This window comes from Stegodyphus dumicola, chromosome 11 (genome assembly GCF_044657685.1).
Source record: "Stegodyphus dumicola isolate Sdum_Otavi_A_Nest chromosome 11, ASM4465768v1".
Taxonomy (NCBI): Eukaryota; Metazoa; Arthropoda; class Arachnida; order Araneae; family Eresidae; genus Stegodyphus; species Stegodyphus dumicola.
In genome coordinates, this window is record NC_140778.1 from 149,074,783 (window position 1) to 149,102,059 (window position 27,277).

At 37.2% G+C, this 27,277-nt stretch overlaps 1 protein-coding gene across 2 annotated transcripts in view; it reads left to right on the forward strand.

Moving 5' to 3' along the window:
* LOC146994420 (cAMP and cAMP-inhibited cGMP 3',5'-cyclic phosphodiesterase 10A-like) overlaps positions 1-27,277 on the forward strand; it is a 70,929-nt gene that overhangs the window by 19,901 nt on the left and 23,751 nt on the right. For both annotated transcript variants that reach the window (XM_085827315.1, XM_085827314.1), the window contains exon 3: positions 22,329-22,409. In XM_085827315.1, the coding sequence (XP_085683441.1) occupies positions 22,329-22,409 (81 nt within the window). The remainder of the gene's footprint in view (positions 1-22,328; positions 22,410-27,277) is intronic.

Here is a 27,277-nt window from a genome sequence, read left to right on the forward strand (position 1 = left end):
TAAGATGTCTCCTTTCGTAATAAACAAATACATCCAGTCCTGTATTGGTGAGCCGAGAATTATAAAGCGTCTCCGCTCCGGAGACTTGCTTATTGATACAAACTCAGCCACCCAGTCTGCTTCTTTACTTCAGATAACTAAACTTGGGCAAGCGAATGTCACTGTAACACCACATAAGTCACTCAACTATTGTCGGGATGTGATCTCAGAATTCGACCTTCTGTATGTTTCTGAAGAAGAGATCGCTTCTGAGCTCTCCGAACAAAATGTCTGCGGTGTAAGGCAGATCAAGATGCGTAAAGAAGGTAAGTTGATAGACACGAAACACGTGATCCTTACCTTCAACACGCCTGATCTGCCTAAGAATATTAAGGCCGGATATCTAAATATTCCTGTAAGACCTTATATTCCAAACCCAATGCGATGTTTCCAATGCCAGCGTGTCGGCCATTCTAAGACGTCTTGTCGTGGCAACCTCACATGCGCCCGATGCTCACAGATTGGCCACGATTCTGAAAATTGTACCGCTGCGCCTCTGTATAAATTGCAACGGTGAGCACCCAGTATTTTCACGCCTCTGCCCAAAATGGAAATTGGAAAAAGAAGTGCAGACTGCAAAGGTTACGAGGAACATCTCATATGCCGAAGCAAGAAGATTAGTTCAGAGCACACAGCTTCGACCAAATACATCATATGCCAGTGCTGTTAAATCATCTCGTACAGTCGCCACCCAAACATCAATAGGCACACAGACCCTGCCAAATAAAACCCAACCGTCTACATCCAACAAGAAAAAAGAAAATGCAACCCATATAGTACCAAAAGAAAGAAACAGTTATTCAAAGTAAGCCGAAAACTAGTACACATAAAATATCCAATAAAAATAGAAGTCACAGCAATAGCTCTTTTGATGAGATGATTTCTGAATCTGCGGATTCAGACTTAATGGAAGTAGAAGAGGGTCTAGAAGTTCTCAGGCATCTACTTCCACGAAAAACAAAAGAACAGCACAGAAAAAAAAAAACCATTCATAATGGCCACCCTCATGTCATGGAACTGTCGCGGTTTCCACCGAAATTTGCTCGACATCAAAGCCATAATTAATGCTTATCATCCTGTATGCTTCGCAATACAGGAAACAAATCTAAAACCAGAACAACAGGCAAAACTTCCGAGGTTTTCTTTCGTCAGGAAAGATAACATTGAGGGTGAGTGTGCCAGTGGAGGTGTAGGTCTCCTCTCCTCACTGGATTATCCCTCAAATGTACTACCTTTGACGACATCCCTCCAAATTGTCGCTACTCAAATAAATTTTGATATTGTTGTTTCATTTGTTTCTTTGTATTTGCCTCCAAATGAGCACATTGAAATAATCTAATAGAGCAGCTGCCTGAGCCTTTTATCATAATAGGAGATTTTAACGGCCATAGTCCACTCTGGGGAAGTAAAGATACAAATTGCCGAGGAAGACAAATTGAGCAGATGATCGAAGATCATAGCCTTTGTCTCCTGAATAATGGGCAGGATACGTAAATCCATGAGCCTTCAAGGACATTCCACGCTCTCGATCTTGCCATCTGTTCATCATCTCTGTTGCCATTTTGCACTTTTAGTGTCAGAAATTACCTGTACAACAGCGATCATTATCCTATTTTTGTGTCTCTTGCACGAAGAGGAGCAAACCCCATGTCGAGATCCCCTCGATTCATACTGGACAGGGCAGACTGGGAACTCTTCTCTTCCATTGCAGAGCTCACAGATGAAATGGTAGAAGATGCGCATATCGATGACGCTGTTGAAGCTGTTACTAATACTATTATTCAGGCAGCTATGCTTTCGATTCCTAGAACATCAGGAAAAACACTAAAATATTAGAAACCGTGGTGGAATCGCGACTGTCATGAAGCACTGAAAAAACAGAAAAAAGCATGGGGTATTTTTCGTAGATATCCTACCCTGCGAAACCTCATAGCTTTTAAAAGAGCCAAAGCAAATGCACGAAAAGTAAGAAGGCAGAGCCAGAGAGATTCCTGGATTTCATATGTGTCCTCAATAACATCCTCTACGCCTAGTAAGCGGGTTTGGAAAAGAGTTCGAAAAGCATGCGGAATGTATAAAGACCACTCACTTTCCTTTCTGGAAAAAATGGCCGAATGATTATCTCCATAGAAGAAATTGCAAATACAATTGGTGAGACATTTACTGCCATTTCTTCCAGCCGAAATTATTCACCTGCATTTCTTTCTATCAAGCAATGCTCTGAGAAAAATCCCATCGCTTTCAACTCTTCCAACTTTGAGCCGTACAATAGAGACTTTACTATGGTTGAATTAAAGAGAGCTTTGTTGCAGACACATAGGTCTTGTCCGGGTCTGGATGGCGTGTATTATGAAATGCTAAAGCATCTGTCCTATAAGTCACTGAGTGCCCTTCTCACACTTTACAATAGAGTGTAGAAGGAGCGTACATTTCCCAGTGCATGGAGGAGAGCTGTTGTCATTCCTATTGCGAAGCCAGGGAAAGTCTCGAGGAATCCCTCGAACTATCGGCCAATTGCCCTTACCAGCTGTGTTTGCAAACTGTTTGAAAAGATGGTAAACAGCCGCCTAGTCTACTTCTTGGAAAAGAATAATATTATATCGCCTTATCAAAGTGGTTTTCGAAAGGGGAGAACAACCGTAGATAATATGCTCCTCTTAGAGACATCCATTTGAAAAGCTTTTGTAAGAAGAAATCACCTTGTCTCAATTTTCTTCGATATAGAAAAAGCCTATGATAAGGCATGGAGATACGGTATACTTCGGGATCTTCACGAGAGTGGCTTGTGCGGCAACCTACTAATTTTTATTCAGAATTTCTTGAATACTAGAACATTTCAAGTAAGGATTGGCTCTGTTTTGTCTGATGTTTTTGAACAAGAAGAGGGTGTGCCTCAAGGCTGTGTTTCAGCCTAAAAATAAATTCTGTATTAAAACAACTTCCTCCCACCATTTCAGCTTCTTTATATGTTGATGATCTACAAATTAGATGTAGAGGTGTGGATATGAGACATGTAGAGAGACAGCTCCACATCGCTTTGAACAGGATCCAGGAATGGGCAAAAAGACAAGGATTTACATTTTCGAAACAGAAGACTGTGTGCGTGCATTTTTGTAAAAAGGAAGGTCTCCATCCTGAGCCGGAATTATACCTCAATGGGTCTGTAATTCCAGTTGCACCTGAAGTAAAATTTTTAGGGGTGATGTTCGACCGAAAATTGACTTTCCTTCCTCATGTCTTAAACTTGAGAAAAAAGTGTACCAAAGTTCTAAATATCTTAAAAGTCCTGGCGAACACCTCCTGGGGTGCAGAGCGTTGCTCCATGCTTCGCATTTACAGAGCTCTAATTCGCTCTAAACTGGACTACGGCTCAGTTGTTTATGGATCTGCCCGGTCTTCAGTGTTGTTAAAACTAGATCCTGTTCATCATCAGGCTCTGCGGATTTGTTCTGGAGCCTTCAGGACATCACCTGTGCAGAGCCTTTATGTTGACTGTCACGAGCCATCACTCCGTTTGAGGCGTGAGGAGTTAACTCTTTTACAGTATTTTAATATATTCTCTCAACCTGACCATCCTTACAAACTGTGTTTATCTGATGATAGCTGTGACCATTTATTTGAAGCACGTCCATCCTGTGTGCCTTATTTTCCTATAAGAGTTCGTTTGCTCATTGAAGAATTCTCTTTATCTGATATGTCCCCACAAGCAGTACAGAACTTTGAGATCCCACCTTGGGAAAATGCACAAATCCAGCTTCTTGACATTTTCCACAATTACAGAAAAACAACCACAAATGGCATCATATACAGACAAATTTTTGCTGAGGACAGGCATAATTACAGCAGTTATCTTCCCGTATATACAGATGGAACAAAGTCAACTTGTCACGCTGGGATGTCCTGTATAATTGGTGACCACTTGCTAGGGAAGACGTTTACACGACGCCTCCTCGGTCTTAACCACTGAACTGACTGCTATCTATTATGCGCTTTTGTACATCTCAACGCTTTACTATAAATATTTCATTATATATACAGACTCCTACAGTGCACTAAAAGCTTTAGAATCCATTTCAAGCCCCGACAATCCTGTGATAGTGGATGTATTGAAGCTAAATATTAAATTAAGAAGTCGTGGATATGGAATTCTGTACTGCTGGGCCCCTGGACATGCAGGAATAAAGAGCGATGAGCTGGCAGACATCACAGCAAAATCTGCTGTTGAAACGTCTGGCCGCCTCATCCCTTTTAGAGATATCTGTTGTGTCATCAAAGGGAAGATCAGATATAAATGGCAACAATTTTGGGACATTGAGATACATAACAAGTTGAGAAGGGTGAAGGCTAAAATAGAGCATTGGCACACTACTTGCAATCGTAAGGAACAAGTTCTTTTAACTCGCCTTAGAATTGGTCACACTAGAGTAACACATAACTACCTTTTGAAAGCTGAAAACGAGCCTGTTTGTGCAAACTGTGATGTTTGTCTCTCAGTATATCACATTTTAATTGAATGTCCATATTTTAATAGTCTTCGTGAGAAGTATTTTAATAGCTGCGACCTGCCTCTCGACCGTTTAATCGGAAGAGAGGTCAATACCAATTTGTTTGACTACCTGAAAGAAACACGTTTCTATTATTTAATTTGATTTTGTCTTGAGATTTTCTGTTAGAATTTTAATGAATCAGATATTTTAAGATTATATATCTATATTGCATATTTCATTATCAGAATCACAATCAACATTTTCATCCCACCATTTCACTATCTTTTTACTTGCCTCCATTTTAAAAGTGTGCTGTTGCTTTAGATTTTTTCTTTTATACTTTATATGCGAAATACGAATCCTGCGGTTGGCGCATATGGCCTATAGAGCTTTGCGCCATAAATCTACCATCACCACTCTGGCATAATTCTGAAATTAATTCTAGCAGTATCATGACGTCACGAAATTTAATGCACATATTTTTTCCTTGTGTATGCTGCGAAATAAATATAAAATACCTCAATTTAGTAAAAAAATATCATTAAATAGATTCCTGTTTAGCTGCAGAATGTCTTCAAAAAAAGCCTTATTTTATTCCAGATTGGGCAGATTCAAATTTCAATCTTCAGTGGGGAAAACAGCTCCTATTATAATTATATTTGCGTTTTCAAATGTTAAGGTGCCTTTTAAAAATACACCTCACACAAATAAGATTTACCTAAAATCTAATCTAACTTTTAGCATTGCGTTGTGATTTATAAGAACCGAATTAGCCTAATGTTGAACTGGGGATGATCATGAGTAATAATTAAATAAAACGTACAGTTGTTATCCAATGTATATATCTTAAATTAAGTTTCTTAAGCGGAAAAGTAAACAAAATTATCAAACAAAGTGTACCAAGAATAATTAAGAATAAATGTCCTCTGGGATTTATTGAATAATTAAGTGAATTTGCTACACAGTACAAGTAATACCATAATTAATTTACCTCTTAGCACAGCCAACGTGCATTACGCGGATAGACCGGAATTTTCTCGAAACATACCTGGAAAACCTGGAAAAGTTAGGGAATTTCATTTGTAATTAAAGACCACATGAAGGGCAGACGCTTGCACAATGATTTCTCTGTCTTAACATCTCAACTAACTGCGATATATTATAGCCTTTTATACATCTCAAGACTCTGCTACAAAAAGTTTATAATTTATACAGATTCATATAGTGCTCTTAAATCATTAGAAGCTTTTCCTAATACTCAAAATCCAGTAATAGTGGATATTCTCAAAATACATATAAACTTAATAAATCGTGGATATGAAATCCTGTACTGCTGGGTTCCCGGGCATGTGGGAATAAAAGGGAATGAGCTGGCAGATATCGCAGCAAAATTTGCGTTGAACTGTCCAGTCGTCTCATCCCTTTTGCAGAAAAGATCCGAAAAAAATGGCAGCAACTTTGGGATGTTCAGCTTCAAAATAAATGTAAAACCTAGAATTGAGCACTGGGAATTAACCAAAAATCGTAAGGAGGAAGTTCTTTTGACTCGCCTCAGAATTGGTCACACTAGAGTGACACATAGCTACCTTTTAAAAGCTGAAAATGAACCTGTTTGTTTTAACTGTAATGTTTGTTTATCTGTTCGTCATATTTTAATTGAGTGTCCATGTTTTAATAGGCTTCGGCAGAAATATTTTAATAGCTGTGACTTGCCTCCCGACCGTTTAATCGGAAGAGAGGTCAATTGTGGTTTGTTTTATTATTTGAAAGAGACTGGCTTTTATTACCAAATGTAATTTGTTTTGAAGACTGTGTCTTGAATTTTAATATGTGCTTTTAATTTGTTTTTATATGACTTCATGCTCTGGATTTGGTACATTTGTCTACTTGTTTATTTATTGAATTTTAAGTCATGAATTGTAATCATCCCATCTCGTGTTTGGCGCGCTATAACCATCTTTGGTTTTTGCGCCATAAATTCTCACTCACTCACTCAGGGAATTTCATTCTCCTCTTTGAGTGGCAACCCTGCTAGTTACTTCTCTGATTTATAATTTTTGATTTGTGATTGCAAAAAGAGGAACCTTTCCTTTAAGGGTGGGTCGCCTTTTTATTTACTTACGCCCCGATCAAGTAGGAGACACTGAATTTACATACATTAATAATTTATCATTTATTTAATTATCCATTTTAATTCTAAAAATAAAAATGAAAAGCAAAAGGGAAAAACATAAAAAAATAATAATTAATTTTCTTATTATATTTAATTATCTGTTTTAAATGTAATAGAATTCGTCTATTTAAATTAATAATTTATCATTTATTTAATTATCCGTTTTAATTCGCATTTAAATTATTATTTATTTACCTACGCTCCGATCAAGTAGGAGACAAACTTCTCAACTTCTAACCACGAAGTAAAATGGTCACGTGACCTACATCTGTATCTGTATCATAAGCCTGGAAAACTAGTTTTTGGCCCTAAGAAGGGCCTTTACTAGTATATAGTTATTATACCCTTTAAAGGGAAGCCTGTGAAGTTCGTCATCCGTAATCGTCGGAAGATGCGTTCCTTACGCTAGTGACGAGATGATCTGTTTTTGTTGATAATTTGTCGTATGCTGAATTATATAGGCATTATTGATGGTAATATTCCGAAGGAACCAAAATATATACATCCACCATTTGGATGATTTTCTGGCAACTGTATAACATTTACGTCTCTGATTTGCCAAATCTACTCCTCCCATGTGCGTATTATATACTGCGAATGAACGTGGACAAAGAACTTCAATTTTGTCTTTTTCTTCTGTTCACATGACACAGTTAATTTTTTGTATGAGTTGATAGCATAAAAATTTGCTTTTTTCTACCGAAGACGTGCACCACAAATTCTGAAATTTTTCATTTTGAAAAGTCTGACTTTCATTTGGGATTTTCAATTTTAATGTGTTAATTTCAGGTGGCAACTGCTTTCTGTTCGACATAATAGTTCCCCAAGAATAAAATTTGTATTTCAATAAATCAACCATCAGATGAACGCTGGTAAAAAATCAGTCAAAATAGAGTTCATGTCCCTTGCTTGTTAAGGGTTTTATCAAATGTGTAACAACATCGTATCCCAATCCTTTGCCTGACCTCACAATTTTATCTCATTTTCCAGCATACAATTCAAAATTTACAGTGTAACCCAAATGAGATGTGCATAACATCCCAATTTTAAGCCCGCGCTTATCTGGTTTTAAGGCATATACTGCACAATTCCTAAACGCCCTTTGAATTTTACCATAGCTTCATCAACCAAAAGATGTTTATACTGCCTAAAACAATCTGAAAACCGCCCTTTTATCTTAGAAATAACAGGTTCTAATTTTTGCAAAAATTAAAAGTTTTCATCATTTCCCTTTACCTCTTTCTCTCTATCAGAGATATGAAAATAATGTTTAATTTTTAAAAACCTATCTCTGCACATTAATTTCTTTATCACTTCGTTGCCAAGTATAGGATTCTGAGACCAACAATAATTTATTCTAGGCAAACGCATAATGCTCATTATGAAAAAAACAATTATAAAAGCCCAAATCTCATTTACGGAGAGTATAGGCTGCCAGCTTTTATCTTCAATACCACGTTTTTTTTTGCACAAAACTCTTTCGCAGTATTCATCAGGCAGAAGTAATTTTAAATAATCTAAAGCAGTTGGCAAATCATGAGACGGTACAGGTGACGAAGAGAAATGTTCAAATTTTATGTCCTCGTTATTTATGTCATTTCTCCAGTCTGATTCGGAGGTATCATGTGAAGAGTCCAAATTTTCATCGTGTTCTAAATTATAATTGCATTAGATTTCATCCTCTCTGTTATCTATCAACATATGTTTTGAATGCCCATCATCTTCATTATTTATCAATATATGTTCTGAATGTCCATCATCTTCATCAGATTCAGCGTTATCAGATTCGTCTGTTTCTTCAAATAATATTGCATTTATTTCTTCTTGCATTAATATCTTACGTCTTCTGATCATTTTGAGATGAAACTACAGAATACGAGCAAGACGTTTTCACAACGTGAGAAAGGAGTAAAACGAGCGATCTAGACTCGAGTCACCTACCCTGGGAGCGTTGAAGCTAAACAAAGAGGAGCCAACCTGCATTCAAATAAAAGAGCTACTTCAGTCACTTCTAAAGAAATGATTGACATGTCATTTAACAGTTCGCGAAACCAATGAAGCATATACTCCGGGATGGGGGAAAGCATCAAGTAGAAGACGAATGAGGCGGTCGGGCGACCTGCCGATGTCTGAATGGCCGGGCGTTTCAGGTGTCTTCGATGCGAAAGAGTTAAAGAGAGCAACCTAAAACTAACAGATCTGGAAAAAAGGTTAAATTTAACCCAAAGTACTTGTAACGTACCGATGGTACTTGGGGGGGGAGTACTGTGGCCTTCCGACAGATTCCCTCAGGGGGCTCACTTTTGTGAGTACGGGTGTGGCAATCCCGAGGTACCCTAGCCCTTCAGGGGATCATCTTCTTGGTGAGACGGGTGTCACGATCCTGGAGCCCCAGTGATCTATCCTCTTTTCCGTCTCCTCTCCTCTTGGCTGGATCTTTTTCCCTTCCCTTCTCCCTTGTGGTTTCTCTCTACGGAGTTTGGGGCTCGTCACGAGAGACTGGAACAGCCCTTGTCTCTAGTCTTCGAGTGGCGAGAAAACTGCCCACGTGTTTGCCGTGCGTGGAGACCCGTGTCGCTGGAAAGGAGGGTCCTGGTAGTTGAGGGGCGAGGTACTGTCCCCAACACACTGCTTTGGCCTCTGCTTCAGCTAAACGGGAGGCACCTTAGTTGTCCTCACGGGTGTCAATCGGCTGGTCACTAGTCCTTGTGTCAGTGGCTTGGGGTCAAGCTCTCGGGAGTTCCTGCTTTCGGGAAAGCCGACTGTGGGGCTTCAGTTTGCGTATAGGTCCGGCTAGCCCTAACACAGGAATCTGTGTTCCCTTGTTGGGCTCCGTGGTGGGCGGGGCCGTCGGACCCGAATCTTTTCTTATTTCAATATGGCTAATTCCCAAATTTTTCTGATCAAAGACTTCGAAGTCACTCCAGTCTCTCAACCTAGTTCTGAAACGTCTACTACTAAACCAGTCACTCAACCTAGCTCTGAACCACCTACTAATAAACCAATCATTCAACCTAGTTCTGAAAAGTCTACTACTAAACCAGTCACTCAACCTAGTTCTGAAAATTCTGCAAAAAAATTACGGACAGATGCAAATAAAAAAAATCATCACAATAGTCCCCGTTTCCTAGTCATCTCTAGTCCTTCTGGCGAAATGCATAAGATGTCTCCTTTCGTAATAAATAAATACATCCAGTCTTGTATTGGTGAGCCGAGAAACATAAAGCGTCTCCGCTCCGGAGACTTGCTTATTGATACAAACTCAGCCACCCAGTCTGCTTCTTTACTTCAGATTACTAAACTTGGGCAAGCGAATGTCACTGTAACAGCACATAAGACACTGAATTATTGTCGTGGCGTAATATCGGAATTCGACCTTCTGTACGTTCCTGAAGAAGAGATCGCTTCCGAGCTATCCGACCAAAATGTCTGCGGTGCTAGGCGGATCAAGATGCGTAAGGAAGGTAAGTTGATCGATACGAAACACGTGATCCTTACCTTCAACACGCCTGATCTGCCTAAGAATATTAAGGCCGGATATTTAAATTGTCCTGTAAGACCTTATATTCCCAACCCTATGCGATGCTTCCAATGCCAGCGTTTCGGCCATTCTAAGACGTCTTGCCGTGGCAGCCTCACATGCGCCCGATGCTCACAGATTGGCCACGATTCGGAAAATTGTACCGCTGCGCCTTCGTGTATAAATTGCAAGGGTCAGCACCCAGCATTTTCACGCCTCTGCCCAAAATGGAAATCCGAAAAAGAAGTACAGACTCTTAAAGTTACCAGGAACATCTCGTATGCTGAAGCCAGAAAACTAGTTCAAAGCACACAGCTCCAATCAAACAAATCTTATGCCAGTGCAGTTAAAACAACACGTAGCATTGCCACCCAAACATCAATAGGCACGCAGACTAAACCAAATAAAATCCAACCAACCACATCCACCAAGAAAACGGAAAATGCAACTCATTTAATACAAAAAAAAGAAACAGTCATTCAAAGTAAACCTAAAATTGAAAGTCACAAAATAATTAATAAAAATAGAAGTCCCAGCAATAGCTCTTTTGACGAAATGATTTCTGAATCTGCGGATTCAGACACTATGGAAGTAGAGGAGGGTCTAGAATTTCCCAGGCATCTACTTCCACGAAAAACCAAACAAGAGCACAGAAAGAACAAAAACCAGACATAATGGCCACCCTCGTCTCATGGAACTGTCGCGGTTTCCACCGAAATTTGCTCGACATCAAAGCCATAATTAATGCTTATCATCCTGTATGCTTCGCAGTACAGGAAACAAATCTAAAACCAGAACAACAGGCAAAACTTCGGAGGTTTTCCTTCGTCAGGAAAGATAACCTTGCAGGTGAGCGTGCCAGTGGAGGTGTAGGTCTCCTCACCTCACTGGATTATCCCTCAAATGTGCTTTCTTTGACGACATCCCTCCAAGTTGTCGCTACTCAAACAAATTTTGATTTTGTTGTTACAGTCGTTTCTCTGTATTTGCCTCCAAATGAGCATATTGATCAGCAAGATTTAAATGGTCTTTTAGAGCAGCTGCCTGAGCCTTTCATCATAATAGGAGATTTTAACGGCCATAGTCCGCTCTGGGGTAGTAAGGATACTAATTGCCGAGGAAGACAAATTGAGCAGATGATCGAAGATCATAGCCTTTGTCTCCTCAATAATGGGCAAGATACTTACTTCCATGAGCCTTCAAAAACATTCCATGCTCTCGACCTTGCCATCTGTTCACCATCTCTGTTGCCTTTTTGCACTTTTAATGTGGGTAAAGATCTTTACAACAGTGATCATTATCCCATTCTTGTGTCTCTTGCACGAAGAGGAGCAAACCCCATGTCGAGATCCCCTCGATTCATACTGGACAGGGCAGACTGGGAACTCTTCTCTTCCATTGCAGAGCTCACAGATGAAATGGTAGAAGATGCGCATATCGATGACGCTGTTGAAGCTGTTACTAATACTATTATTCAGGCAGCTATGCTTTCGATTCCTAGAACATCAGGAAAACTACTAAAATATTCAAAACCATGGTGGAATCGCGACTGTCATGAAGCACTGAAAAAACAGAAAAAAGCATGGGGTATTTTTCGTAGATATCCTACTCTGCGAAACCTCATAGCCTTTAAAAGAGCCAAAGCAAATGCACGAAAAGTAAGAAGGCAGAGCCAGAGGGATTCCTGGATTTCATATGTGTCGTCAATAACATCCTCCACGCCTAGCAAGCGGGTTTGGGAAAGAGTTCAAAAAGCATGCGGCATATATAAAGACCACTCACTTTCCTTTTTGGAAAAAGATGGCCGAGTGATTAGCTCCATAGAAGAAATTGCGAATACTATTGGTGAGACATTTGCTTCCGTTTCTTCCAGCAGAAACTATACACCTGCATTTCTTTCTATGAAGCAGCACTCTGAAATAAATCCCATCGCATTCAACTCTTCCAAATCTGAGCCTTACAATAGAGACTTTACTATGCTTGAATTAAGGAGTGCTTTATTGCAGACACATAGGTCTTCTCCGGGTCTTGATGGAGTGAATTATGAAATGCTAAAGCATCTGTCCTGTAAGTCACTGAATGCCCTTCTCACACTTTACAATAGAGTGTGGAAGGAGCGTACATTTCCCAGTGCATGGAGGAGAGCTGTTGTCATTCCTATTCCTAAGCCAGGGAAAGATCCAAGGAATCCCTCCAACTATCGGCCAATTGCCCTTACGAGTTGCCTCTGCAAACTGTTTGAAAAGATGGTAAACAGCCGCCTAGTCTACTTCTTGGAAAAGAATGATATTATATCGCCTTATCAGAGTGGTTTTCGAAAGGGAAGAACAACTGTAGATAACATGCTCCTCTTAGAGACATCTATTCGAAAAGCATTTGTAAGAAGAAGCCACCTTGTCTCGATATTCTTCGACATTGAAAAAGCTTATGATAAGGCATGGAGATACGGTATACTCCGGGATCTTCACGAGAGTGGATTGCGCGGCAACCTACCAATTTTCATTCAAAATTTCTTGAACACTAGAACTTTTCAAGTAAGAATTGGCTCTGTTTTTTCGGATGTTTTTGAACAGGAAGAGGGTGTGCCTCAAGGCTGTGTGCTCAGTGTAACCCTGTTTAGTTTAAAAATAAATTCTGTACTAAAAGAACTTCCTCCCACCATCTTGGGATCTCTATATGTTGATGATCTGCAGATTAGCTGTCGAGGAGCAGACATGAGATATGTAGAGAGGCAACTGCAGATGGCTCTGATTAAGATCCAAGAATGGTCAGACAAACAGGGATTTACATTTTCGAAACAGAAAACTGTCTGCGTGCACTTTTGTAGGAAGCGAGGTCTCCATCCTGAACCTGAGTTATACTTGAATGGTACAATTATTCCAGTTGCGCCTGAAGTAAAATTTTTAGGAGTGACGTTCGACCGAAAATTGACTTTCCTTTCTCATGTTTTAAACCTGAGAAAGAAGTGTCTAAAAACACTAAATATTTTAAAAGTGTTGGCGAACACCTCCTGGGGTGCAGAGCGTTGCTCCATGCTTCGCATTTACAGAGCGCTTATCCGCTCTAAACTGGACTATGGCTCAGTTGTTTATGGATCCGCTCGGTCATCTGTTTTGTTAAAACTGGATCCTGTTCACCATCAAGGTCTGCGGATTTGTTCAGGAGCTTTCAGGACTTCTCCTGTGCAGAGCCTATATGTTGACTGTAACGAACCATCACTTTATCTGAGGCGTGAGCAATTGTCCCTTTTGCAATATTTTAATACTCTATCTCAACCTGAACATCCCAATAAGCTGTGCTTACTTGATAATGAGTGTAACACATTATTTGAAACACGTCCATCCTGTGTTCCTACTTTCCCTTTAAGAGTTCGCCCTGTCATTGAGGAACTCTCCCTCTCTGATATGCACCCCCAAGCAGTACAGAATTTTGAAATTCCACCTTGGGAAAATTCACGGATCCAGCTTCTTGATGTTTTTAAACATCACGTAAAGGCGAGCACTAACGAGATCGTTTACAGACAAATTTTCGCTGAGCACAGGCACAAATATAGCAGTTATTATCCGATATACACAGATGGATCAAAGTCAAATGATCATGTGGGGATGGCTTTTGTATTTGAAAATTACATAGAGGGCAGATGCCTGCACCATGCTTTCTCTGTCCTAACATCTGAACTAACTGCAATATATTATGCTCTTTTGTACATCTCAAAGCTCTGCCACAAAAAGTTCATAGTTTACACAGACTCGTATAGTGCTCTTAAATCCTTGGAAGCTTTTCCCAACGCTCAGAATCCTGTGGTAGTGGATGTTCTCAAAATTCATAGAAATTTAATGATACGAGGATATGAAATCCTGTACTGCTGGGTTCCCGGGCATACGGGAATAAAGGGAAACGAGCTTGCAGACATCGCGGCAAAATCTGCTGTCGAACTGTCCAGTCGCCTTATCCCTTTTAGAGACATCTGCTGTGTCATCAAGGGAAAGATACGAAAAAAATGGCAGCAAATTTGGGATGTTCAGCATCACAACAAGTTGAGAAACATCAAACCTAGAATTGAGCATTGGGATTTTGCTGGAAATCGTAAAGAGGACGTTCTTTTGACTCGACTCAGAATTGGTCATACAAGAGTTACACATAGCTATCTTCTTAAAGCTGAAAATGAGCCTGTTTGTTTTAATTGTAATGTTTGTTTATCTGTTCGTCATATTTTAATTGAGTGTCCATGTTTTAATAGTCTTCGCCAGAAATATTTTAATAGCTGTGACTTACCTCTCGACCGTTTAATCGGAAGAGAGGTCAATTCTAATTTATTTTATTATTTAAAAGAGATTGGCTTTTATTACCAAATGTAATTTGTTTTGAAGACTGTGTCTTGAATGTTAATATGTGATTTTAACTTGTTTTTATATGACTTCATCCTCTGGATTTGGTACATTTATCTACTTGTTTTTATTTATTGAATTTTAATGTCATCAATTGTAATCATCTCTCTCATCTTTTGTTTGGCGCGTCATAATCATCTCTGGTTTTTGCGCCATAATCACTCACTCACTCACTCACTCACCCCTTCCGACAGATACTTTAACTTCTATTCATGAGATGGCGCCACGTGTCAAATCCAGTTCTTAATCGGAGCAGTAAAGCAACGTCATTACTCACTCGGACTTCTCGTCAGACAACTGTACGTGACGATAGCATGAACTGTGTTCCAAGCTCTGCGTTGATCTCTGCAGCATAATTTTTAATTGTAATTTTAGTACTTTTTTCGGTCGCTGGCCAAAAATCGAAAGAAAAACGTATGGTAAGCCAAGATAAAGTTTTCTGAAATTTTAAAAACAATATAAGTATTACAATTTAAATATGTTAATGAGGTGAATAAAATAGCGATTTCATTTTCTAAAGTTCCTTGTATTGAGGTTCGAAGTGAGATGTACTGATTCTAAGGAACGAGGCTAAATGCTCATCTGTTAGTCTACTTCTGAAATAATTCTTTCCAAGATTTTATAGTTGAAAACACTTGTTCATATATATAAGATGAAGCAAACACAGCACTGATTTTCTGGGCATGAGATATTAAATTTGGGAAACTTACTTTCGATAATGATTTTTCCCTTGCATATTGACTGTAGTTCAGTGACCGTATTTTAATGTGCCATTTTTTTTTTTTTTGCGAGTCCATTCATCCGATTTGAAACTTGGAAATGAATTAACAAATCGAACTTTCAATTGGTCCTATCGACTTGAATACAGCGAGCCTGAGTAAACGGGAAGTATCTTTCGTAAATATAAAAACCATTATAAGCGCATTTCTAAACAATAATTTTAACTGGGATGGCTGTATTGGCGTTTACGATGTTTTCCCCACGTGTAACGTGCATAAGAGTCAGTTTTGCTTAGAAAGTCCTCCATGAGGCACCCTTACCCTTAGGCAAATAACCGTCAAATGCTTTGCTATAATCAAACAAACCAGACCAAACAATAGATATATAAATAAGTAGCTTAAAAAACTGCTATATTTTATGTATACTTATCAAATAGTATTTAAATATATATAATGATTAAAAGAAAGGAAAAGTCGGAACGTAACTGATTGTATATAATGTAATCCCTATGAAGGCCTTAACAATTCTTTCTCACTTAAAGTCGTAACCCAAAAAGAGAACAAGTAAAATTAAACTTCAGATACGTATACAATACTGAATCTAATACAAAATATAAAAATAAATTATATATGTATGAAACCTAACTAATTATTTATATTGATATTACGTAAATGGTTGTAGGAAAAAATGTCACCCGGGAAAAAGGGAAAGGGAAACGGAAAGAATCTCCCCGGAAAATAAGAAACCAAAAAAAAAAATGTCACCCTTCATTTGCAATGGGAAATATAAGGCATGTTTAGAAAGATTGCCAAACTGAGTGATAAAAGTTTTATCTCGAGTTTTATCTCAACAACCGTAACTTCGGATTACCGGAAACGTGCGAGTAGAAGCAAGAAGATTTGCTAGCTGCTGCTTTCTTCGTTAAGGTTAAAAATAGAGGGGTGTTTAGCGGGGAAAGCTTTCGCGGTGGAAGCCAGCGGGGAAGGCGGTTGTCCAGCTTCGGTCATTGTCAAGTCTTTAGTAATTGCTCTCTTCTCCCACCGCATGTAGTTATAGCCTTAAGCTGTGGTTTAGTGAAACAGTTATTGACGCACAACAGAAAACTAATTCATCCTTAGCTTTGGTATAAGAAACAGTTGTACGAGTAGATGCACTTTCAAGTCATGGTTTGCGATAAGAATAGTACTAAATTTTTTAGCTAATTAATTTTCGCATAATTTTTTTTCTCATTTCATTTTAATTAAAAGTAACGTATCTGCACAGGAAACAATTGTTTAATTTTGCACTTAAGTTCGAAAACAAGAATACCACAGTTATTAAAATTAGGAAGTTTATTTCAAAATTATTAGTCCCTGAGAGACTATTGGTTTCATTTTGCGTCGAATCACTCTGAATGTCCGTTTCACTTTTCAAACTGTTGCCATCAAATATTGTGATAAAACAACGGTACCTAGAGCTATCGAGTTTCGAATGACGTAATCCTACTGCGAATATGGCAACTGGAAGGCTAAATTTGAAATTTGGAATTTGTTTTATTATCGGTTTTATATTTTCTAAAACGTTAACGAATTTTTGATTAACAAACTGAAGAATTTCAAAGCGAGCCATGGCAACGTTGTACAGAAAAAAATTTTTTATTTCCAGCCCGTGAGACTGTGAATCGGAAATTCTAAAAATGTGCTCTATTTAAAATTATTTTGCGATACTGCTTTTGAACTGAATTTTATGGTTTAAGTGCGAAGAACATAATATTTAATAAATAAAGGTAACACACAAAATGTTAAAAAAAGGCTCCTATGGACGTAATTTAAAATCTGAAACCTTTCAGATTTTTTATTTTACTAAAATTTTAAAATCTAATTAAAATGGATCCTATAACCATGTGATCTGGATTTAAACATTTAATACGCAATGAACCCTCTTAGGGCGACCTCTTCCAAAATAATTTCCCAGAGTAGAAATTAACACTTGTACCGAGCATTATCTCTTTAAGACGACCACTTCCACCAAAGACCAAAATAATTAGAAACGTGGATTAGAGAGGATTTAATGCATTTTACAATGCACTAATGCGTAATCTACTCAGAGCCGGACTATCTAGTAGCCCATAAACGATTGGCGACCATCTCCTTAAGACGATCACTTCCAAAAGTGACAGGTATTTCTATAGGTATAAACAAACACTTGCACTGAATATCATCTTTCTAGGGTGGTGATCTTCACAGAATACCAAAAATCAACTAGAAACATGGATGGATTAGGATTATTCAATTATGGCAAAGCGCACGAGGGCTATCTACCTAAAGGGAGGGATGCCTTCGTGGAAAACTTTCTAAGGAAAACTGGCTCGTATACATATAATACATGGAAAAAACCACGAAAGTGCCCATGCAGCCAGCCCGTTCGCGGGATTGGAACCTCAGACCGAACTATCAGTGTTCAGCGTCTTTACCGTTCAGCCGCTGATAGGCTGAAATATGATGGATATCTTAAAAAGGATTTTAACTCATAGTAGTTATATTAATTACAATTACATGTAAAGCTTATGGAAACTTAAAACACGAAAACACCCATGTTGCCAGCCCGTTCGCGGGCTTCGAACCTCGGACCGAACTACCAGTGTTCAGCGATTTTAGCGCTCGGCCGCTGGTAGACCTCGGCCTGGGTTCGATTCCAGGGGAATACATAGTTCTAATTGTCCGTCCCTTCCTAGGAGGCAAAAGTGGTCATACCTATTAGCTGCCTGCATAATAAAGTGACTACTTCTGGCCTTAATAGTGGCCAAGTTGAAGTCGGCTGAGAGCCCAACATTCATATTTAAAAAAAACTTAACAAAAAAATCTGAAAGGTTTCAGGTTTTAAATTACGTCCAAAGGGGCGTTTTTTTAACGTTTTATGTGTTATCTTTATTTATTAAATATCATGTTCTTTGCATTTAAACCATAAAATTCAGTTCAATAGCAATGTCGCAAAATAATTTTAAAATGAGCCTATCTTTAGAAATTCCGATACACAGCTCCGCGCGCTGGAGATAATTTTTTTTTTTTTCTTTCTTATAGTTTTGCGATTCCTTGCTTTTAAATCGTTGAGTTTGTTAATCAAAAATTCGTTAAAGTTTTACAAAACATGAAGTAGATAATAAAACAAATTTCAAATTTGGGCTTCCAGATGCCCATATTGGCAGGAGGATTACGTCATTCAAAATTCGATGGCTCTATGTACCCTTGTTTTATCACAAGGCGAGAAATATACATACATTTATGCAGATTTTTCATTATTTAATTTCTTCAAATATAATGCAGGACATTTGGTGGCAATAGTTTAAAAAGTGATTCGCCGTTTATAGTGATTCAACGCAAAATCGCAAAACGAAAAGAATAGTTCTCTAAGAACAAAGTCTCTTTGGATTTAAAAAAAAGCTAATGATAAACCGTTAAAGTGATAAAAAAGTTTATACTATAAAATATCGGTCTTTTTATAAATTAACTGATGATAAATCGTTAGTATTTAGAAAATTATATTTCATATAACGCATAGATTAATAATAAAGAAATGCATAATATAGTATTATTGCTAGATTCGTTAAACTGTAGTAAAAAATAACAGACTATACTACGCCAATAGCTCTGTTTAAATTTTTACAGCTTGTCAAATTATTAAGCTATTTAGTCCTGCAAACAAGCAGCTTTCGCGTGCTGTCTTTACTGACAATTTGTCATTTATCAACACTTTACTGTGAACAAACTGTTAGCTTCCAGTTAGGGATAGACGAAATTTTGTTTCAAGGACGGCAATCATTGGTATTTAACAGAAGAGAAACATTTGCTCCCCGTGAATTCTTGCCTTCCGGGTGACGTGGGTCGGTTTCCTAGAAGCAAAAGCGGGGGAGAACATACGATTTTCCCGCAGGCAAGTTGGAAAAACCTGCTATCGACATGACCTTGCTCGGCTGCAGCCAGCTCAACGTCTTACCCTTAAAACCTCCTTCAAGAGAACCCGCTATAACTCTGCCTGTTAAATTAGAATTTGGCAGGTTTCCCCAACTCCAATCGGCGACAATATTTGGCAAGATTTTAGAGTTTCTTTTTTTCCGTTCCTTATTTTCCGAGTGACATTTTTTCCATTCCTTATTTTCCGGGCACATTCTTTTCGTTTCTTCTTTTTTCCGGGTGACATTTTTTCCGCACACCTACGTAAATATACGTATGGTAATGAACATTGTATAATAAAAATATTTTTCTTTGATATTTTATACATTGTTCTATATTTGGTTCCATTTATATATACTTATACATAGATATATATAATTTAAGGATTATAGTAGTAGTTAATAGTGCTACATATAAAACCCAAAAGTGCATCAATAATGTATTTTTCAGTATTATTTAACTTCATTTTGAAGAATTTTCTGCAGTCTAGTTTGCGTTATTTTATAAGTCTCAAATAAAAACAATTATTGTTTATATGTCATTAGAAAATTAACCAAAAAGCAGCGACCACAATGTAATTGAAAAACAGTCCTTAGACGTGAAAAGGTTGAAAGCCATTCGGTTATGACTATTATCTCGCATACTCAGCTACTTCGCATACATGGAACATAGCATTCGAAATCAAAAACTCAATATTTACTACAAATTCATTGATGTAACAAATATCTGTCTTTCTACTCCTACTTTAAAAAAAGATTTTATTTACCTTACAGTTTATAGTTCAATAATACATTTTCATTGTACAAAATTGCATTCATTCCAAGAATTCAATTTGTATTTTCCTCTGTATAAAACTGAATGTAGAGAAGTTAGATGTTTAAACAACCCCCACATTTTCTCAAGATCCCGAGCAAGATTGTCCCCTCCTTGTTAGTTCTCCCCCTGAAAAAAGGGATTGTAAATTTACGACCTGACCGCATATGGGGTGATTTCGTTTGTAGAACTGATTTCTTAGTTTAAATTTTGAATGGTTATTGGAAAAGAGCTAATCAGATTGTAGAGTTAATACGATGACACAATGCGGATTTGTTTCCAGGTATCACACATTTTATATTCCAGAAAGGAGACGTAGCCAAATTAAAATTAGGAATTAAATTAAAGTTAGTAGCTTTCTTTCACATATATCTTGCATACATACATATAAACTGCTCGGTTATTCAATAGGAACGCCATGAAGGATGCATCCAAAGAGCATGAAACCTGCATCATGGGTATACCGCGATAGAATATGCAAATCGCCGATTTCAGGGCACACGCACATCATGGGTGACTGCAGTGCTCCTTACAATCCGTATATAAAAAGAGAAAAAATTGGCGTTTTGAATAATGAATTGTTCTCTCGCGAGATTTTTTGCGTGTCAAGCTTCAGCATGTCTCGTAGAAAAACACGAGCATCATTTGAGCATATTTCAAATATGTTCAACGGAGACAGACAGAAACTTTGCATACAGAGATTATGGATCTTCCTTTGAGGAAACTGTTAATCGAGTCGCACATAGCCAAGCAAGAGTCATGTGAATATGGAATCGGTGGATGTGGGAGCAGACAGACAAAAGCAACTGCAACCGCTTCACGGGAAGACAGTAACACGACAAGTGGTGTCTGCACGAACACAATTCGATGTCTTTTACAGTAGAATGGACTGTCCGCTAGACATCCCTTGCTTCACTTCATTTAACTTCTTCGGTAAACTAGCGTTCAGTTGTTATGGGCATCTGGATATGGCCGCATTTAACTTTAAACCACTGAGTTTGCAATAGTGCACTAAATGGGGGAGACAGACATCCCAAAACACAATGTCACTCGAATGGCATGACACTGTGTTTTCGGACGAACCATGCTTCTGGCAGCAATGGTCAGATTGGAGATACCGTTAGAGCCATCATACTGGTCCTGAACTCGCTGTTATGATGTGGCATGTACTGGATGCTACTCCCGCTCCTTCCTAGAACACATTATCGGTACACTTACTACCAATCGTTATATCTCTGAAGTTCTGCAGCTTCTTCTCCTTCCTTACCTTCAGAGCTTGTATGCGACCACATTTCAACTGAACAATGCGCTACCACAAGTTTCTCGCAAAGTTCAAGCTTTCTTCTTAGCCCACTATATGGAATTGTTACTGTAGCCTGCTCGTTCTCCAGATCTATCAGCCATCGAGAATGCCTGGTCAATGACTGGTTAGGCAATCTGCACACGTGAGTACGCTAGAAGAATTTTGCCAACATGTGGAAACAGCATGTGAGAATAACACATCCAAAGCCTTTTTCAGTGCCGTGGTATATTGCAGCAGTCATTGGCAAACATGGAGGCAACACTCATTATTGACATTATTGTAATTTTTTAAATACATTTGGCCTGATATCTCTCGTTCCTTCTTCGTGTTGCATTTTGGGTGGCTAGCAGTGTATTATGGAGTATCACCTGATACCTGAAGTGATCAAAAATAACGCATTTCTTCAATTCCAAGGAACTGATATTATCCCATATCAGTAGTGTTAAAAATCTTATAACATCTTGGATTCTGTTCTTGTTTTCCGATTCTGTAATTATTTTGAAGTAATGAGTTTTTACAAATAACTAATTTAAATAGGAACACTTTTGTTTCCAACAAATAGTTGAATAAAACAAAAACGTTTGCTGGTTGCATTTTGGGCGTTTTATTTCATTTATTTAGAAATGGAAACATTCTTTTGGCGGTCTTGAAACTAAGGTGTGCTTGATATAATCAATGGCGCTTCAGAATCTAAGGAATATTATATTTGCTATGTTTTCTGTCTTTGAATTTACATGTACAAAGAGAAAAAAAAAAAAAAAAAAAAAAAAAAAAAAAATTAAGGTTATTTATCATCTTTGATCATTGTAGTTACAGATCTGCAAAAGTCAACTGTTAAGGGCTGAAAATCAATCCCATTGTAATTCAGATTTTCTTAAATTTTATTCTCTTTGATATGTTAATAATTAGTTTTTTTTTTTTTTTTTTTTTTTCTGAAAGTATTTTTTTTTCTTTAGGGAGACTTAGAAATGGAATTTGATATTGAATCTCCTCCGCACATGATGAGAATGAACGCTGAAGAAATTCCCAAATACCAAGTGCGTCTTTAGCTATCTAATGAAGCACGTACTTTTATATTTATGATTTTACACGAATTAATGTAGACGTAGCAGAATTAATCCAAAGATTTTCCGCTTTTGTGATCGATTCCTATTTTATTGCTTTGCTCTTAATTCGTCTTATTTCTGATTCAAGCAAAATGTGTTTAGATTCTCCACGAAAGAGTGGTAAGTTATTACAGTCTCAGGGGTTTCAGATTACTTCTGCATCGCAACAAAAACGAATAGAGTAACATAGCATTAAAAATTTTTGAAGTTCTCGTCATTTGCGATTCAGTACCTGAAAATTCAGCATGTTCTTGTAACGCCATTTAATTCATGTTCTCTTCATTGTTTCAGCTAATTGGTCTAAATATTAGTAACCTTTGTAATGCTTTGAGCAAATTCCTTTAAGCCTCAAGCAATTAAATGCAAATTGCATTCCACTTTCGAACGTTAACCCATACCCGTTTTCAATGAGTGAGTTGATACTGAACGTGTGGATTAACTCATATTATCCCATATCACTAAAGGATGGGATAATATGAGTTGCCGGTACACTTGATGAGCATGCTTTCCCTATAAGGAATGATAAGGACTATGTGATTAGAACCAAGATATTTTAATCCGCTCTTCCTCCAAGATTTAAAGAATTTTAAACAACCTCTTATCACTGAAAAATTAGAAAAAATGTGGATTGGACTGGATTACAGGATGGACAGCAGAATTTATATTTTTTGAAAAACTTATTAATTTCAAGCCCACTCAACTGGGCGAGAAGAATAAAAATATCAATTGGCTTTTTAAACAATTGGCAGATTATTATTGACAGTAATGTGTTCTCATAATTGTTCTGATTATAGACTAATTCACCGATTTTCATAAAAGTAAATTTTCAGTTGTGAAATTATTTCACAGCTTGTTTATTATACAAGTCAGTTGCCATATTAGCCTACACACACACACACACACACACACAAACACCAAAAAAAAAAAAATGTCTTCACTTCCTCTGAAATACCTCTATCTTCTTCAGCATTAAAAATTACTTAATATTATTTCTCATATTCCTTCATTTCCGAATATATAATTCTTTTCTGCTAATAGAAATGTAGGTTTTGTTAGAATACTTAATTACGTTTGACGTAGTATACATTGAACGTATCAAGTTCATCTATAGGAGACAATCTTACAAACCCACTTCATTTGTGTAAAATATTTCCAAAAGCAAAATCGTTTTAAATCGTGTTTGCGCAAACACTGAGCAACTCATTCGTTCACATTTCTAGTTACTAAATGAATTTTAATCCAAAATTTTCTGAGCGGCAGCTTATGATATAATTTCTTTTCTTCATCAGTTTTATAGTGCATATAGTAATCATTACTGCTTCATCTTTTGAATAACTAATGTGTTGGTTGAATTTTTAATAAACCTGTTGAAAACTATTATTTCTGCAATATACTATAAAAGCTTTTTAGTCAGAAAATATTACTTAAAACAACATATGTGATTTTGACGCTCAAAAAGAATGCAAAACATCCTTGTGATTCTTTTCAATTTCATTTATATGGTCATCCGAATCTAATTTTAATGAGGTTAGCTACAGTATCCCCCACTCCTAACCAAGTATAGTTGACATACGTTTATTATACAAAAGTAGAGGTTTCGGGGATTATCATGAGATGCTGCGACATTGATGTACATATATGTTTTGCTTCCATTACACTTTAGATTTAACAAATAAGAATGTTCCTAAGGTTTTATAAGAGTTCACATAGATAGAATAAGTACTAAAATGTGAAAAGAAACAAATTGCCATGTGAAATTTCATTTCTCAGTTCATATTTTTGCCGTTTTCTGAAAATGTATCTCAATTAAAGCATCAGATATAACAGCAAATTGTTTTTATTTTTAATACGAACAGTATTCTAATCCGGCTTTGTAGAAAAGACGTAGAGTCCACTTGTTTATCTTCGAAGTGACAACTGCATGTGTAGTAAGTTCTCGTAGGAACTACACAGGAGAAAGGTTAAAAATACCCCTTACTCTTCGGAATTTACAATGCTTTAATGTGATGCTAACACACTACGCCTCCCTTGAGCGGCAACTGAAATAACCAGAAACTAAACTGAAATTGGAAGACGTTTTAACAAGTAGTAGAAATCCTGTTACAGGGCTTAGAAAACTCCTGTTACTTAAAACCGCATCGAAAGTAGTGGCAGCAAAGTAAATGCTGTTATGCCACGTAAACCAGCAATAACTCTGGGAGCAGAAGCTCACTCAACAGAGGTGACGGTAATAGCCTAACTCCATCTAACTTTCCTTCTAAAACTCAGTATTTAAACTCATTCTTCAAAAGGTAGAAATTGCATTCCTTCACGCACGCTACCAAATTTAAATATTCTGGATTTGACAATTAGGGGAATGGAGGCTTATAGGAAAGAACGTAAAATTAAATTAACTTGGTTATTTAAAATAAATATGTATCCCTACAAAGATAATATGAAATATATATATATAAGAAATATTACACTGATCATGCATATGTATGTACATATTCGATTCCATTTTTTATAGCACCTTGAAAGTGTAAAAAATAGGGACAAATAAAATGCTTATGTTTTCTTTTATTTTATTACTCGTATTTATTTGTATTATGTTAAAATCACAGCTATGATAATCACAAAATTCACCATCAAAATATTTTTTCAAAATTATTCTCAGTTAAGGCATTTAAAGTGTTTTCGTAATTAGCATATCTAAGAAAGATGTAAAACGATAATGTGATTACTTTGCTAGATTTGCTGCTCGATAATTCTTTCACTTGTGGTTTTAAATTTCTTCATCATTATCAGAAATTTAATCAATTGAAATTAGAGAATTCCAGTGTCTTAGTAATTGACACCACAGTCTTAGTAATTGACAGACATGTCTTAGTAATTGATCTCCCCACAGGCGAGATCCTGTTATTTCAAAGAACGCGATTCATTTCCTTGGAAATGCAGCTAACGCATGCAATAAGAATTTCTAATAGCATTTCATATATGTACGATAGTGTGCAAATTAATTGGGATAAAGTAATGTTTTTTGTAAATTACATACAGTGTACTTGATATGCAATGATAATAGCTTCTAAAATGCGCTCAGGCATTTACTTTACTAGTCTTGTGCATATAGATTTTACTTCCGTATCATGAAATCATACTTTTATAGCATTCCTAGACCTGCACTATTTTGCCGCACAATCTATTTTCCTGAGATATTCCTTAAGAATGTGGTACACGTTTTCGAATGGTTCCAAGTTTGGTGAATTTACAGGCCAATCAAGCACAATAATTTTAATTTCCAACATGAACTTTCTGACAGTTCAGAATTGTGGCATGGAGACAAGTCATGTGTTCTCGAAACCCATGCAAAGGTTTTCGAGAATGGTACGATCCTATATTCTAACATATCTACGTATCCTTGATGAATTAATCATTCCATCAATAGGAATATATTTTCAGTGCCATTTTCAGTGAAAAATTTCCAAAACATTTGTTTTTAAGGTATTTTATGGTTGGATATGTCAGGCCTTATTGATTCATTTTTGCTTTGTCTAACAAAGTTAGATGTTTTAACCATGACCAAATAAATGAGTCTTCTTCGTAAAATAACCATTTTCCAGTCATTTTTTATGGTCCAAGATTTGTATTATTCGGCTCACCATAATCGTTTTTGCTTCATATGACGTGTCAAAAGTTGTTTCTTAATTGGCTTTCATGACTTCTGACTAGCAACGAGAGATGTCTACGACAAACACTTGAAGATCGGCTATCAATACAAATAGATAACAGATTTCTTTGATAATTGTTATTGAATTAACAATGCTACTTCGGAGAAGGATTTGATCAAAATTTGTTGCTTTCCTTTTCCTTCCACACTTTCTCTTCCTTTCTGGAGAAAATGATCCAGTTTTATTCTGTCGCTTCAGAATTCCAGAAACGCTCGATTTTTCAGCATCAAACGTGGAAGCAATATTTCTTGTAGGCATGGATGTATGACTGTTAAATGCGATAATATTTGCTTTATTTGTAGGCAATATATCCACCTTTAGTACACTAAAATGAAAGAATGCAAACATATTTAAAAAATAATCGAAAGCAGACATCCAGACGACATAATAAAAAGTTAAAACTGCTTTGAGGCACCTACTGGTGCCAGTTGGCTACCAACTTAAAATTCTGTTTAAAAAAATCGCTTTTTCACGATTAATTTACACTCTACAGTAATATTTTTCGTTTGCTTACTAACGTGAAAATAAAGCTCATATAGCAGCTCACTATTGTGCTTTTCCTTAATTTTTGCTGGAAGTTAGGTCTGGTGTTTAAATCTATTCCGCTTATTTTTTATTTAACTCATTTCTCTCTACAGTCATTTCTCCCTACAGTCAAATTTCTCAGGGACTATGGTGCATGCAAGTGAAATTAATAATATAAAATTTTTCGCCAGAGGAGTCAAGTGAAATGATTTTTTATAGTAACTACAGCTGGCAAGTCCTGGTTTAGCTTACGTTAATGAGCAAATTTAAACTAGTATTGATGCTGAAGGATTAAATAAAATAGATACCGAACTCCAAAGAGTAATTAGAGCCCACCAGCGGCCGAGCGGTAGAGTAGCTGAACACTGGTAGTTCGGTCCGAGGTTCGAATCCCGCAAACAGTCTGGCTGCATAGGCGTTTTCGTGGTTTTTCCCATGTGTAACGTGTATATGAGCCAGTTTCCCTTAGGAAGTCCTCCATGAAAGCATCGCCTAAGGGAAGGGATGCCCTAGTGTGCTTTGCCGTAACCTCAATAAACCAAACCAAACCAAATTGTAATTAAATTA